The sequence below is a fragment of the Cinclus cinclus genome, chromosome 3 (assembly GCF_963662255.1).
Source record: "Cinclus cinclus chromosome 3, bCinCin1.1, whole genome shotgun sequence".
In the NCBI taxonomy this organism is placed as follows: Eukaryota; Metazoa; Chordata; class Aves; order Passeriformes; family Cinclidae; genus Cinclus; species Cinclus cinclus.
Genome location: NC_085048.1, coordinates 48,858,171 through 48,875,392, shown reverse-complemented (window position 1 = coordinate 48,875,392; position 17,222 = coordinate 48,858,171). Strand labels below are relative to the sequence as shown.

General features: G+C 39.4%; 1 protein-coding gene across 1 annotated transcript in view; it reads left to right on the top strand.

Annotated features, from left to right (window-relative positions):
- MCM9 (minichromosome maintenance 9 homologous recombination repair factor) overlaps window positions 1–17,222 on the top strand; it is a 47,432-nt gene that overhangs the window by 979 nt on the left and 29,231 nt on the right. The window contains exons 2-6 of the mRNA XM_062488759.1: window positions 3,157–3,470; window positions 5,116–5,197; window positions 6,119–6,319; window positions 8,501–8,626; window positions 9,861–9,980. Of these exons, the coding sequence (XP_062344743.1) occupies window positions 3,157–3,470; window positions 5,116–5,197; window positions 6,119–6,319; window positions 8,501–8,626; window positions 9,861–9,980 (843 nt within the window). The remainder of the gene's footprint in view (window positions 1–3,156; window positions 3,471–5,115; window positions 5,198–6,118; window positions 6,320–8,500; window positions 8,627–9,860; window positions 9,981–17,222) is intronic.

Genomic DNA, 17,222 nt, shown 5'->3' with positions numbered 1-17,222 from the left:
GGAGGATTCGGTAATTTTTTTCACTGCAAGATGATATATCATTATTCCTTATTATTTGGGAAGTTTTAGTGGCTTTGAGGTTTGGGAAATGCGGAGTGCAGGTTCTGGGGTTGAAATATCTTTTTTGCCTGTTGTGGGAAACTGGGTCAGCAGTGGCACCGTCCCTTCTGGTCATTTCTGATCATAACAATTTGGAGCAGTAGTCTGCAAAGCCAAGAGCTGGCAGCCTGTGTTTCCCTCCCCTTCCCTGTTGTGCCGTGGCTTATGATCACTAAGTCTTTTGGCAGCTTGAATTTGGATAAATCACAGTTGTTAAATAGATCAGTGTTTCGTTCCAGTGAGTTTCCACAAAAACATTGTGATGACAATGCATACATCAGAAATATATTTAGCCTGTGGTATTCAGGAGCTGAGGAACTTGTACACAGCTGCTGAGTATGTAAGGTAAAAGGATGGCCTCTGTGCTTTATTAGAATTTGACCTGGGGCACTTTCCTGTACCTGTGAAAGCAGGAATGAAGTAAAACTTTCCTCCTAGTGTTCTAAGATGCATTTACATCATTCAGGGCTTCAGCATGAAAAGAGTCCAAGTATGATTATTTGAAAAGCTGCCAGGAAGCGTTAGAAGGAGTACAGCAAGGAGAGAATCTGTATGCATTCTTGGTGTCTTTAAGTCATTCCTTTTCCTCTTATCAGCTTCTTGGTGGAGCTGATCATTCCTTCCACAGTGATGTTTTGTCTAAATATTCCCTTATTAACTTCCAGCAAAATTAGGCCCCTTGATCAAATAGTTTTAATAACTGATAAAAGCAAGCCTGACTGATCATTGGTAGAATAATTCAGTCAGCAGACTGACAGATAATTCCCTCCTTAAGCTGGAGAGAAATTGGTGAAGAACAGAGGGAGTTAAGCTTGAGAGGTACAGCTGGATCAAAATAACATCTGTCCATGGAATTTGGCTAATGATCTCTACCACCAAAAGGCTTGCTGCAGAAGAAATAACCTAAATTTTCAATAGCCTTTTTTCCACCAAAATTTTCCCATGATACTGTTACCTTTTAAGTGGATGCTGAGTTTGGATTACCTTCAGGATTCTCATCTTGGACTGCCACTTCCCATTTCCGTGTCAGATAAGGAGGGAATGAGAAGGTGATGCACTGTTCTTGGTGGGAGCAGCAGGCAACTACCAGGAGTGCAGGTGGTGGCATCTGTGTGTCAGGCTTGGAATTAAGTGAAGAAAAGTGATTTTGCATACACCAGGTGTAAGAAACAATCTCAACACCTTCTACCAATATGGACAAGGCATCTAGGAGTTCAGAAAAAGGTTGAAGGAGTGTGGGTATGCAGTAATTAATAATGGATGATTATTACCCTGAGTTCACTGAAGAAAGTAAAAGATGAAGTTCTTTATATGAATTTCAGCATTGTAGGAATTTGATTATATAGCTCCTACTTTTTGCTACTAATCCATGAAATGATTTTTCCATACTTATCATTAGCTTGAGCACCACTATGTCTGTTACTGAAGGCCAAGCTGCTTCTGATATTTTCTAATAGCTTTTTTGTGACTAATACAGTATAGGTGGTTCACAGAGGCATATACTCGATTAAAGAGCTTGTCAAGCAGTCTAGTGTGATCAGAATGAAGGCTCTTACTGTCACATTTAGACTCTTGTCTCTTCAGAATTGTCAGAGATGGTCCTGACAACAGTGCTGCAGCTCTCTCTAGTGTCCAATGTGATTCATTTTGCAAAGCTTTTTCAGGGGCAGCAATACTGAACAAAGGAAAAAATGCCAAAACAGGTGGAGAAATAACGGATTTTTTCTTCCCCTGAACTGACTAGAAATGCAAATCTGTGGTAGAATGAAAATTTCAACAGGCTCAGTAGAACATTTAAATAGTTTTATTAGAGTCAAACAGAAAAACTGTTTGCAATTTTACAAAATACTTCCTTTTCCTGATTATTTAATTATTCTTTTTCTACTTTATTCTCTTATCTTTTAAAACTAGTTTAATAGTTAAAAATCTTTTCTTTGAACAAAAGCAGAAGGTCAAGTGTTACTTAAAAGCATCAAACTAGAGTGTTTCTGCATGTCTGAAATAAGGGTTTTAATAAGAAATTTGGAGTTGAAAACACTGAAGTAAATATGACAATATGATTTTTTTTTCTTTTTTTAGCAGCCAAAGCCACTGAGAAGACTTGACTTAAACACGCAAATAGTTTCAATCCCCTTAGGAACATAATTTCCTAGCAGTTTTGTAGTTTTAAATCTCTGTTTCCTAGCTCTATTTTGGAAGTAAAGCTAAGAAATTAAGTTTATAATTATTAGTATCTTGTAGTTCAATTTCTGAATAGGAAATATTTTTCTCAGGTGAGCATTTCAAGACTATTTATTTTTATAAAGACTTTGTAGGTTGTTGAGATTAATCTTCCTGACGATTTCAGCCACCCTAGTGCCAAATGATGACTGAACACTAGAGCAGGATCAGCACACGACTGAACTGGTTGCTGGGGTGAAATTAAAGGAGAGCAAGTGGAAAGTGTCCTGTCACTAAGCATTTGAATGTACAAGTGAATTTGCTTTGGCTGTGTTCATTACCCCTATACATTCTTTTTATGCTGTCTTCCTTGTGCTTGAGGTTTACTGGTATGTGATGTGGATTTCAGGTCAAATGCTCTCCGACTATGAATTTGCTTAGACTTGAGAATTCGCACAAGATTAGGAACTACGCCTGTTTAACTGCGGGAATAACACTGAACCACAATTAAGTAGCATAACTAAAAATTTGTCATTCAGATGAACCAGTTGTAGAATAAATGGCATCTGCAAAAAGAACACCTGAATTAATGAAGATATGAGAACATCAGGATCTGTTTCCAAGAATGGAAACTGTCCATGACTATTCACCCCTTGGCAAGAGTGGGAGAGTAAAATGGCAACATTTTCAGCTGGTGCTCAGTGTTTGATGATTTTCACCATCTGAGGACAATGAATCAGATTTATGGTGCAACAGATGAATAGTTGAATCATGTTTATTGAACAGTAATAACAATGGCTACTGTTCATATGTCTGGCATGTTTTCTATGTTTAACTGCATTGTAAATCCTTGTTTGATAAGCATAGCCTTATGCTGCACATATTTTTGTCTAACAGGTTTGCCTGTTTGCCCAGAGCTGACTCGAGAGCACATTCCTAAATCCAAGGATGTGGGACACTTTTTGTCTGTTACTGGGACTGTCATACGTACCAGTTCGGTGAAGGTCTTGGAGTTTGAACGGAGTTACATCTGCAACAAGTGCAAGCACGTGTTTGTTGTCAAGGCTGACTTTGAGCAGTACTATGCATTCTGTCGTCCAGCAGCCTGTCTCAATGAAGAAGGCTGCAACTCAACCAAATTCATGTGTCTCTCTGGAACGTCTTCTCCTACCTGCTGCAGGGACTATCAAGAAATCAAAATTCAGGAACAGGTAAGGAAAAAAAATAGACAGAAAGGGAAGGTATTAAAGTACACATGTCTCCTATTGTTTAAAACAAATTCCCAAGAAGACCCAAAGAAGCCAGGCAACCCATTAGTCAGAGATTTCCTTTCAAAGACTTAAAAAAATTAAGCCAACCTGTAGACCAGACTTCTGTTATTGGGTAATTCCGTTCAATATTGTACCAAACACCAGCGGCCAGTGGATAGATAAAATTTCCATAGATTAAATTCCATTCACATTGAATCCCTTTATCACCCAACTGTGCATTGTTTCTCTAAGCACTTCCTGTACATTATGCTGATGTTCAACACTGCTTCTGAGGACTAAAGCTAGCCCAGTGTTGGCCAGGGCCAGCTATAACTGTGCAGTGTGGTCAGTACATGGTGTCTGCAAATGTTCTTTCCTTCAGCAAATATTGAACTCAACAATTACTGCACATGTGATCCTTACAGAACCTGCATACAGAATTTGTGTTTGTTTTCTGATGGTAGCCCTGGGTGGAAGTATAGATAAGGTGGAGGAGAACTATATGAAGTTATAAATTAAGGCCTTAAAGGTTCAGAATACCAAAAAAAGTAAGATAATAAAACTTTCTAGGAAACAAGCCCTACATTGAATGAACAAATAATGATTGTTTCTGACATATGGGAAATCTCTATGACCTGTATTTATACTGTGTGATACACAGATCGCACTGGTAGGAAGGATTCTCAGCAACATGAGCTTATTAAAACAAGTAAAGTTAAACTAGGAGTGAATTTCCCTTGTGTTTCCTACTGATCGCTGCAAATAACTGTGCCTGTGCCATCAGTACTGACAGTGATTTGAACTGCCTGTGGCTATTTTGATAATACACAAGGGTGAATTAACCTTCCTAGGCACCAGAGAGTGAATACATTCAGAATTCTAGCATGTATGACCTGTGCTGCAGAATGAAAAGCTACTTCAGACTGTTCTTGTGCAGTGGATGCTCTCAAAACTGTTGCAAGCTCTAAGTGTCAATGGAAAGATTGCTGGTTGGAAATGGACTGTGACAAGATTGCACAGATTTTGCCCTGGAGAAAAGAAGAAGAATTACAGGAGTTATTGGCACATTTGTCAATATGTGTTTGGGTTTTCCTGTTTTTGATTTAATCTGTGACACCTAGGTGTAAACTTAATGTCAAACTGTCAAGTCCTAGTTAAATACCAGAAAAATATAGAGACTATTCTCTCCATATATATATTTCAGTAAAGGGTTATCTAACCCATGCACATGCTTCAGTATCCAAAGTCAACTTTACATATTGAAGAAGTATCTAGTAATAACTCAAATGATAATTTAAAAAAAGATCAGGTCTTTCTAACAACCTCTTTTAGAGAGCTTTCTTCAGCAAGATACTGAAATCACACAAGATCTCCCAGCACCAAGCAGTTTCTGCTAATTTAATATGCAATCCCATTTCCATTAGTATCAGCATTAAACTTTCATTGTTAAGTTCAGGACAGCATTGGCATCCTTACTGTAAGCTTTGTGGTAAAAAGCAAGAGCTGACCTCAGTTCCAGGAAAGGACTGTAGGCCAGAGCAGCTGTAAATTAAAGGCTTTTGAAAGGTGAAGTTCTTAAGAAGTGCTTTTCCTTCCCATCACCTAGGTTCAGAGGCTGTCTGTTGGAAGCATCCCTCGTTGCATGGTGGTTGTTCTGGAAGATGATTTGGTGGACAGTTGCAAGTCTGGTGAGGATATAGCATAAATTACCTATGTTTGTACCCACAATCATTTTTAGTTTTCCATTTGAGATTAAACTCTGTCCAGTGGCTGTCAGTACTGGGAGCTCCTCGAATGAGGTGTGTTCATCTGTCACATTGCTGTTTCAGACTGAATGTTAGCATGGCAGCTGATGATCATTCTATAAATTGTCATGCACACCCAGGTTACATCTTGACTGTTTGACAGATCAGTTTCAATAAGTAATGTGTTGTGACATACAGCAAATACATTAAATCTTGTTAGTGTAGAACACCAAACCTCCCCAGGAGATTGGGTCACACAGCATGAGGTGCCCCTCCATAGATTTGGAGAGCCAGGAAACCTGACCTCCTATCTAAGGAGTACTACGGGTGGAAAAAGCTACTTGGCATTCAAAGAAGCTAATTGGCAGGATGATGAATGAAGAGTGGACTAAAAATTCTCAGATAAGCACATTCCCACAATAAATTAATTTGTGTTTGTACTTTCTCAGAAGAACACTCAGAATGTTAACAAGTGATTCTGGGGTTCATCACAGGAGTTACCAGAAGCCAAGTAAGTTTTGGCTTTTTTTTTTAATTAGTAATCTAATTGAAAGAGCTTCTACAGTATCAGGAATTCCTCTCTTCTAAAAGAGAAACAAGCAGAGGTATATTTTGAAGAATTCATCTCCCTTAAAGAGAAGTGGAAAAATATAACTTCCTACCACAGACTTAAGCAGTTTACCTTATCTTTGTTTTAGACTTCTGGTAACTACAGGAGGTTTTACTTCTTGTTGTTAGGTTTTTTATTAACCTTGTTAACTGTAACACAGGATCTAGATCACATTATTGTGCATTACAGCTAGCTGAAGTATCTGCATGTCTCAAGTTGGATTTCATTTTACTAATTTTTGTTGTTACCTCTAGGAGATGACATCACAGTGTATGGAGTGGTAATGCAGAGGTGGAAACCTTTCCACGAGGGTGCACGCTGTGACCTGGAGCTTGTTTTAAAAGCCAACTATGTTAAAGTGAACAATGAGCAGCTAGCAGGGGTTGTAATTGATGAAGAAGTTCGTAAGGAATTTGAAGACTTCTGGGAAAGGCATAAGAATGATCCCCTAGCAGGTTAGTAATTGAAAGCTTTTAAGCAGGGCACTTGATTGGATAGAGTTGAAGTTAGGAGTGAAAATACAGTGACTGAACACATTTTCTCCCCATTATCCTATTTCATCACCCATTCATCAAGAATATATTTTTCCACTATAAGAATGTGAAATTCTTACTTTAATCTTACTGGGGTGGGGGTGAAGTGCCAAACTTACTGCACTGATCTTCATTCTTTGAGTTTTCTGTTCAAGTCTTTCTTCAAACATTCATTAATAAGAAATGAGAAAGAATGTTAATATCAGAGAAAAAAAAAGAGGGGGAGTAGTGTTTTAGAATCAAGGAAGAAGCAGCATACTTCTCAGAAGAAATAGGGTGGACCAGATCTGCCTTTAGTCAGCACAGCTGTTGCCTCTGGGGTGAGAGAGCTGACACACTGTCTCTGCATCCCAAATTGAGCTCTGAATCTTTACAATCATAGCTCTTGGATGCCCAGGCCCTTGAGTTAGGTGCAGGGGAGCCTCCCAGTTCACATGGCTTCCAGAACAGTCAGGGTTCAGCATGCTGGGTCCTGTACTTATGAAGGTCCACAGTCAGCCAACTTGGAATTACTGGGAGTTCTGTCTGTAACTCTGTCCCTCTCCATAATATGAGTGCCTTTTCCTCAACTGTGCAGAAGCTCAATGGATTCTTTAGGGTCTTCATCAGTGAACTTTATTAGGCTGACAGTCTGTCTTGTAAAACCCTGGAAAAGGCTTAGTCTTTCTTCTTTAAGGAGAATGAGGAAAAGCAGGTGGGAACCTCCTTCAAGTGAGCCTCCTCACAATAAGAGTGTAGATCCTGTCAATGTCAAAGATTTTTCAGAACTGCATTTCCTGGAAAGTAATTTAATTGCTAGCTTCCTGCTGGTGGGAATGATGACATTTCTTCTTTCTGCTGTTTGGAATGAGAATATTTCTTATCACTGTCATTAGAACTGTTCAGAAAGTAATTCAGGGTCTTCTTTGAAGGTTCCTTTTAATCTTTCATTCTCAGGACAGTTTTTGGAAGCCTGCAGGGAGCAATGTGATTTTATGTAATATTACCCATTCTGAATAAATAAATATGAAGTGGCTACAAGAATGTTGATGTGGAAATTAGAAGAACTCTGACTACCCAAGATGCCTGAAACAGATATCTGTTGTCATCATTGTCTGAATTTGAGTTGAAATTGAGGGCAGAGATCAAATCTGACTAAGGAGTCTGAGGCCACAGAATGTGTGTGTACCTGGACTGTTTTTTCAAGAGATAATGATGGCTACTACTGCATTTTATGTCAGTCACTCAGTGATGCTAACTCCCAACTGTGGAGTTAAATCTTGAGCTGGGCATGGTTGAACATTTCACTTTTGGATATATAAAGGTGTGTTAATTCCTCTAGGAAGCCTACAAATGAAACACATACACCTTAAGTCATCCATTAGATGCCTATAATTTGCCCGTATCATGTACTTGCATCTAAATTTAAAACATGAAGTTAAGCTCTCAAAATGGGTTACTTTCTTTTATTCCCTAGCAATGGAAGTAACACATGGCATATAACCTGAGCCCCCTTAAGTGGTGATAGTGTCAGAATCTCAAAGGACAGAATTAATCCTGTTACATATCTTCCACACCACTAGCATTTGCAGAGCAGATTGAAATATTTTGCTGCTGGAAAAAGACTATAGTAGGGGGAGGAGAGGGACCTGTGACACAGAAGGATCAAAGGAGAAGGAAGGTAACAATGAGAAAATGAGCACACTATGTGTGCACAGGTTTAAGGCAAAATAGGTGTTAGAAGTTTTCCTACTTTTCTTAAATGTACAAGACACCAGTTTTCAAGGGAACATTTTGAAATCTATAAACTTATAGGTTTCATAGCTTCTACACTTGTAAATGTGGAACAAAAGAATTTGCATGATGGCATTTCATTAGTGCCTTTTATCTTGCTATCCACATCATACATTCCTTAAATTGCAATAGGATTGGCTTTGCTGCTTGTGTATAACTTGTCTATAATGAAGGAAGTTTGGATTAAACAACTGCTCTAGGTCCAATTTAAAGAAAAAAAAATTAAATCTCCTTCCTACCCTACTCTTCTTGCCCAAATTATTTGTCAATATACATGAGAGTCCATGGTAGTGTTAACTCTGCTGAGTGCCATTTTTGTTCCTGTTTTAGGGAGGAATGAAATTTTGGCTAGCTTATGTCCTCAAGTTTTTGGACTGTACCTGGTGAAGCTGGCAGTAGCCATGGTGCTTGCTGGTGGTGTGCAGAGGACTGATGCTGCCGGAACTCGAACCAGAGGTTTGTACTGTTTCTAACAGTATCACATCCTTTGGAACAGTCATTCCCATCCCTGTCCTCACCCACATCCCCCCCACCCCCTCCTTCCAAAAGCAAACCAGTAAGAATTTGGAAGCATAATTGTCCCATTTTCTTGAGTGAGAACAAGTTTTAATCAGTTCTGACTATTCTTCCAAAATCTTAGACAAGTTAAAGTGGGTGTCTAGACTTCCTCTTTTTAATTTTTCCAAAATAAAACCCAATAGAGGCAGGCTTTCAGGTTTCCATTAGGTAGAATATTCAAGGCAGCTGTTTTATCTAAAACATCTCACTTTTTATTGTATAAGTGACATTTTGAATTTATTTCTAGTAGAATATTCCCAGCAGTATTTGGCATCAAAGGATGGAATCTTAATGTTTCCTTAATGCGGATCACTATAATACGTTAAAAGGGAAAATTAAAGGATTCATTTTACTTCCTAATGCCAAACTTTTCCATCTGTAATTGTCAGCACATCCCACTTAGTCTTGTAACTCCAAGTTACCTGCCTGCTGATTTTCCTTCTGTTGTTATTAGATGGCAAATATGCCATGTGCCAGGTGGTACACAGGTCGTAATCTATGTAGGTCACGAAAATTTTAAAAAGTATGTCTCTGCATACAAATACAGGATTTTCTTAATGCTCCAAAAGCTGAATAAGATTATAGACTTTATATCTGAATTAAAGTTGTATTCTGTAGAAAACAGTGAAAAAAATTTAGAGCATTTTATTGACGTTGTAGCGGCCAAATTATTTACTTCTCTAATTTCATTGTTATGAAATTAGAGTTATTTAACTGTTGACAAAGAATTAATTAAGCAAAACAACCTGCTGATTTTATTAGTCCATTTTGCAATAATATATATAACTGAGTAGTGGAATGGTAACTAAAGCCTGGTATCCTTCTGTTTCATATTCAAGAATGAGCTGAGTCTGAGAAATGAGCATTCTAAAATGTAAGAACTCACTACAGGAAGTGTATCAAATACCTGCTAATACTTCACAAATATTTCATTGTAAATATTTTTGTCTACACAACTTTATTAAACAATGTATTTATCATACCAAATAAATAGTGGAGAATTACATATTTTAATTTTTATATTGTGCTAAATTTTAGATGAATATGACAAATACTATCTAATCTGAGCATTTTGTGCTGATATTTGTCTGTATATGAACTGTCTACTCCTACCTCACTCTTTTGCCCCAAGGTGAATCCCATCTTCTGTTAGTTGGAGACCCAGGTACAGGGAAATCTCAGTTCCTCAAGTATGCAGTTAAGATTATGCCACGCTCTGTGCTTACAGCAGGAATTGGATCTACAAGTGCAGGTATGTGCTTCTTCAGCTGTAACAGGTTATCTCTTCACTCAGGTATGTTTATATAGAAGCCTTCTATGTATGTGAACATATGTGCTCATGTTGTTATGACAGTTGAAGCAGAGAACTGCAGTGGAGGCATATCAGGCCTGATCTGACTCTCTGCAGTCTTGGGCCTTTGTCTGTATCCATGAGACTGTGATGAGCTTCTAGCAGGGAACCTCACAAGCTTCATCCAGAAGTACCTCTCAGTGCTTTGCTAGCAGAGAGTGATCTGGAGCTGTATTTTTAGCATTTCTCAGCTATGACAAATATTACATCTTTCCAGAGCTCACACTGTGTGATGAGCTAGCATCATTTGGTTTCTCCTGAACAGATAATCTCCTCTCTTCTGTTCTTTTATGTGTTCTGTCTGGGTGCCAGTTTGATTTCTGTTTGCTTTCTGGATATTCACCCCTGTGTTGAGGAATTATTTCTTACTCATGAAGATGGCTTTAAAATGGTTGGAGAGAGCAAGTGGGGTTTTTTTTCTTCTTTTTCCTTTTTTCTCTTTCTTCCTTTTGTTAAATTTAGGTCTCACCTGGCTCTGAATGCCAGACGTCTTTGCAAGCTCTTCTGGGGACAGTGTACAGGGTCAGATTACTTCTGCCAGTGGCTTTATTTGAACAAATTAATACACTACTTGTATGTTCAAAAATCACAAAATAATTCGGGTCAAATCCAAGTGTCTCAGCTAGCATGTGTAACTTGAATATTTCTCAGAGAGTGCTGCTTATCATTTTATGTCTGGGAAACAGCATTGTTTGTACATGGGAGAACCAGAGGATAAATCTTCCCCAGTTCCACGCCTATGTATATACTGAGACTTCCATAGCTGTGGAAGTGGAACATGATGTTGAGCATATACACTCCTGTGTGCAGGGAACTTGTTATGAAACACATATGCCTCTGACTTTCCATTCAAACTCTTAATAGGAGAGAAGCCAGAGAGAAAAATTTGGTTAGCTTAATCTTTTCTCCACTTTTTGTTCCGTGTAAGGAATTGAGAACAGTCTGGATAATTTCAGATTTGCTAGGGGACTCGCAGTGACCTGGAGTGAAATTTTGCCATGTATTTCAATGTGACTTTGCCCATTTTTGTAAGTAGTGATTTCCTGTGTCAGTTGCTCTCAGTCTCTGATGTTGCTGTTGCCTTCTTCAGCACATCTCCCTCCCATGCGTCACCTTCCACATGATCTGATTTCCAGCTCAGCCATGATGGCTAGGTTCAGAGACATTTCCCTGCAAACAAACGTTGCAGTTAATATGCTTACTGTAGTATATGTGCACTAATGATGTGTGGAGATGAAGTTTCATCTCATGAAAGGATTGTCTTGGGCCTTTATATCATTTATATTTTACTTAAATGTTCCTTATTTTTAAAAAACTTCTCAGTCTTTTTTTCCAAAATCTGACAGCAGCACCAAATTTCTACTTTAGAATTCTTCAGGACCATTATCACAAGGGAAACTTGAGTGCCTAGCAAGGAATCTTATTAACCCTACTTTAATTTCAGGGAACCTTTCCATGGCTAGAACTGCTGGACTAAGGTATTAATTTCTAGACCAGGAGTTTGGTTGTTTTTGCAGTTGCTATTTTTTTTTTCTTTTCCTGTGCAAGGAGTGTCTTATGAATCTGCTTGTACCTAACAGCGATTTTTGTCAACTTGCTCTCTGTTCAGAAGCTTCAAATTAGTTTGCAGAGCTATTAAACTGCTTTACTTTCCTTGTCGTAACTGAACACTTTGAATTATCAGTTTCTGCTTTCCTGTGAGAGGACAGTTCTAATGCACATTCTTCCCTCCAGCGTACAAATATTAAATCTGTAAGTTTCACTTTCAGCTAGTTCCTTACTGTATATAAAAAGCAGTCTGAATTGCATTTAATTGATGGCTCTGGGATTACAGTCCACATAGGCCAAAAGACACACCTGAGATTGGGTAAACCCTGAAAAACTCCTGAAAGCAGGGGTCCCTCTTTTAGAGAAAACTGTTGGTATCTAACCAGTCTTTAGTAAGATTCCGTGTGCACTGACATACCTTGTGCCCTTTATCCATCTGGTGCTGTTTTAGGACACAAGCTTTTTAACAAGCATTGAATTAGAATTCTTCATCCCAAACTGCATCATATGAGTTTTACTTGGTTTTCTGTACAAGCATTTATTTGTACCAGGACAGCATATTAGGTAACGAACATACTCCTTGTGCCAAAATTCTTTCTTTCCCGGTCTATCTTAGGTATCGTGTGCTCGGAGATCCACTATACTTTGTGCCCCTGCAGTGTTATGTGCCTGCTGCAGCCCATTAACTCATACAGATGTGACTGGAATTGGCAAGCAGAATTTTAAGAAAACACTGACCTAACTCCTGCAGCTTAATTTGCTGTTGGCCCTCTGCTCTTTCAGTCAGGTTCCTGCCTTCCCCTAAACTTTCTAAACAAAGTCTGTGCTGTTTTACCTGATTCAGAAAGTACGATCCAGGAGAAAACACTGCTTTCTTGATGAAGGTTTGGAAGACCTTCATCTTTCTGTCTCACCCACAGGCTCAAGTTGTCCTCTTGCTGCAAACAGCCCTTACAAATGACAGATAATTTATTCTTTGTTTCAAAAAAAACCAGAACTTTACCTCCACTCAGTGAATAAGTTTCTGAGCTTACTTGTTTAATTAAGTTGCCTTTCTTTCAAGCAGCAGAAATTTTCTATTGCAAATTCTGTAAAAGTTTAGGACTTACATGAGGAACTGGGGTTTGTTCCTCCCACAACTCTTTAATGACAGTTGGCAGGCAGACCAGCCCACACACAAAAACTCAATGGCAGAAAATTGACCACTGTAGGACTTTGTGATCTGTAAATGAAAGATGGGGGAACCATCTGTCCCACTGTTTTATTCTGTCTATACTGGTTTTTTTACAGACCCGGTTTATTCTCCCTGACTTTTCTCTCTTCTGAGAATCACAGGGAGTCATTCAGTTACCTTTTATTTTTAGAAATTGATACACAGTTTTCCATAAAGATAGAGACTTAAGGAGGCTTAACAAGATCTCTCTGGGGGTTCTCACCTTACTACTGAGTTAAATAAACTGTTTTGCAGTCCCCAGAGGCACAGTGACGCTTATGTATAGTTAGATAAGATAATCACTTGTAAGAAAATATTTAATTTACCTCTGGAGCTTGAGATTTGCAGTGATCAAGTGGTGTGCAACAGGAACCAACACGTGCCAGCTGCTGGCAGGTCTGGAGCTCGTGGACATCCGGGCCAGAGTCATTCTGCTGCTTTCTTGTGCATATTTTACTGTTCAAATTTCTGAAAATTTTGTTTGGTGCTGCGTTCCTCTGCAGATGGATTGCTTAAAGAATTTCGTGAACTGTATTTAGAACAGCTTGCCTGAAATTCTGGGAGACTATCAGCTGTTTCTCCAGATCTCCAGCTCTGTATAACATGCCTTTCTGAGCTGTGTGACATGCACCCTTCTGGCCTCTCAAAGCCTCTTGCAAGTACTGCCTTTTTGCTGGTATTTTGCCATGTCTAACACCGTCCATGTCATGCCAACAGCAGTGTGCTACTGATTTCCTTTCTTTTCGTTGAAGGGAACTGATGCAAGGGGAAACTCCCTCTTTTCTTCTTTCATAGTAAGCCTTCCCCTGCTAGGCAGGCTTCAGTTGCTTACAGGTGTCTCTCTTCTGATCCATTAGAAACCAATCCAAAGCCACTGACATGAGCCATCCAGCTGTGGTTATAAATAGAGTATATGGTGTCAGTATCCTGAGGTATGCAAGACTGAAACTGGAGATATTTTTCCCCTCTCTGTAGATCCCCAGGCTGTCCCTATGCCTTCCCTAGTTGATATAAGCCAAAGTAGTGCCAGGAAACCATTCTCCACCATGGATTCATATCTTGTCCCTGATAGTTATTAATACAGATGCAGCCTCTAGGCCATTTTTCTCTGATCATCACTTCTACCATGGGATTGTTTTCCTTAATGTTTATAATTCTATATGAACTCAAAGTATTTTCTATCAGTATGTAACCTGAAAATATTTTCTTGAGAGCATGGTTTCACTGGCTGCTCCTTCAACAGCTGGGCCTCAAGCTGGAAAGGTTTTAGCTCTATAGGAAGTCTACTAAACTTGTTGAATGAAATTTGAAGCTGTGATCAAGCATTGTCAGATATGCCCCATCTGTAACAATGTCTCATCTTTTCTTTAGTTCCCTTAATTACTTCTCAATAATGCAGTTCCAGAACGGCTTTGTCCTGAGAGAGCTTACCTTGACTACCTGCATGACAGAGATTATTTAGCCAAAGAGATAGTGACCTTCAAAAATTTTGGCTTTTTCAAACATCTTAATACCTGAAGGTCCATAGTTAACATTGGAGGGGAAGTACTGCAGGAACAAAATCTTGTCATGTTGGTTTGAAAGTTTCAGGTCTTATACACTTCTAATACCTCCAGGCCAGCCTTCATCAGACATTTTCATCCTGCTGTTGAAATGGCAGGCATTTCAAGCAGTTGATTTTTGGATGGAGAACAGATGTCTTCAGCATTTCCTTTACCATGCTGTGAAGCCCCCTTCTTCTTTCCAGTTCATGTAAGTGTAGGTCTAACCCCATCTTCCTAGTGAGAAAGGACCAGAGGATACCCCTATTTTGAAAGGTTGGCCTTATGGTCCAAGGGAGTTTTGGAGGGAGACCAAAGAACTCCAAAAGAAGTTTCTGCCAGTTCAGTTCAGCCAGTTCTTATCAGTGCTGGTAACATGTAGCTGTTGTCTCTTCATCTCTGCATCTGGTGTGGCCCTTGTGCCGCACACACACCTCCTTCCTCTGACTTCCTCTTGTCTGCAGTCACACCCCTCAGGCCCTGGACACCGACTATCCAGTGCTGCCTCCAAAACTGCATTACCTTAAGCTAGAAATGTTTAAGTGTATCCTCCTTCCATCTCCTCCTGAAATGACTCCCTAAGTTCCATGTACAAGCCTTTGGTTGCCTTTAAGCAAGCCTTCCATATGCCTCCAGCTGGCTCCTCCTTGTGTCATTCTTGCCTTGATCAAAAATCAAGGAGAAAGCCCTCCATCCACTTTCTCCAACCCTTCTCTCATTATCACACACTGCAAGACCAGCTTTTAAGAAGCAGAACTGTAACTGGGAGATGGGAGGGCCTAGGAAGATGAATTCCACACACATTGCCAGCCCTTACATGTAGTTGTCAGTTTTGCTGCATCTTCCTGGCTGGCACTTAACAGAGGCCCCCCAACCAGCAACCACAGCAACAATTAACCCATAATTTCCTGACCAAACTTCTGTGGCTCTCAAAATGATTAAGATAATCCGTACTCTTGCTGACCACTGTGCTGTGGATAAGGAGTAGAGTAGTTAGGTATGTGAAGGATCTGCAGGTGTCCCAACAGAAGCCAGATTTAGTTAACTTTGCCCTTTTCTGTCTCTGATAAATGAGGATTTCCTAGTATACACGCATAGCACGCTCGGGGTCTTTCCTTTTTTCCTTCCTATCAGCATTTTTAGATGTCAGATGATCAGTCTAGCTTCAAGTGGCTACGTTTCAGTCTGAACTGACTTCCAGAAAACCAGCAGCTGAGGCACTCCGAAGAAAATAATGGACTGTCAGATCACCAGATTTCTTTGACTCCCATTTCAATAATAGTGTCTGGTAAGCCATAAACTAAGTTACTGTGATTGTTGTAGCGAAGTTCTTAGTTGCTTCATTGGTGAAGACTGGTAGTAAGGGTTGGCTTTTTCATTGGAGCTTTGTAAAGCCACTGGAAAGATTAAATTTTATTAGTCTCCATTTTGATAGAGCTGGAACCATTTTCCATCCTTCAAATTTACAGGTCATAGTAATTTGGATTGAAGGTGATACCTGAATAAATCAGTGATTATAAGCTGAGGGACAACTTTTTTTCAAGCTAGACATAAAAACCGCACACATTTTTCATCCATGTTACCTTGTCTGATCCACTTGGTTCTTTGTACATGAATAACCTCTGATAAGCATTATGACAGTCTTCTAATGGTCTGCCCGTCTGAGATGAAAACACAGTGAGATACATCACTAGTCCTATCAGCAGAATCTGTAGCATTCCTTTGCATCTTGGTGGCCTCTGCAAGTAAAGGTTTGTGGTAAGGTGAATACATTTTCAACCTTGAAACTGTAATGCTGTGCTGTCATCACTGGTTGGCTGTGTCACATGCACAAACCTGCTGTTCTAAAATGTTCAGAGATCAGGGACAAGTCTTTACAGATGCCCTACATACATTCTATCTTTTAATACCACTAAGTTTGTGCTGTGACATTGCCTGAATTCTCTGGGGGACTGGAAGTTGGTTCCTCAAATTCTATGTCTCTGGAATGTGGTTTTGTCAAGAAATGCAATACTCAGAAGTCAGGGTGTATGGATTGCTAAGATTTAGACAAAGTTGCAAAGACTTGAGGCACCCAGCCTCTCAAAACACACAGAAATGCCATTTATCTTGCAACGATCATGAGGTAGAGTTGTTAGTCTCTGCTTTTCACCAAGCATAGCATTCTTCTTCCTGCTTGGGGTAAGCCAGCTCTATCCAGGCCACATGAGTGTATTAGGTAAGGTGGTGGCCAAACTCTACAGCATTCTGCCACAGTCAAGCCTGAAGTTTATTGCACCCAAGTTCTCATGCACAGATGACTTTTTAGATTGACAACAGAGCTTCACTTTTCCCTTCCTCTAAATTAACTGGGTTGCTGGGTGACATAGTTTTGCTGACTAAATGGTGTAGTTGGTTTTGCAATAGCAGTAATAACGGTTTGCTTCCATCACTTTGTGGCATATGCTTCAAAAAAGCCTTCATGCTACCAGTGGATGAATTCTGGTTACAGCTTGTACTAGGCTCATGTTTTCATTTGAATATTCAGTAGAGGCAAGAGTTTGAGATACTACTACAGTAGCCTTAATTCAAGGCAGACGTCACAAGCCTGCCAATCCTTCAGCCGATAACTGTTATTTACATGCTTACATTTATGAGATATCTTAAACAGACTTAGAACATAAAGTGCATGAAGAATCTTAAAATGTCACTGCAGACCTAAAAGTTGCAATATAATTGAAAATCAAAGATAAAGTTCACTGAATTTCAGCTCTCAAGTGAAGTAACTGCTAGCTCCAGGAACCAGTTATTTGTGTTAAGTCATACCACTGTGTGTTAATATTTCTAGATTTCTGGTTATCA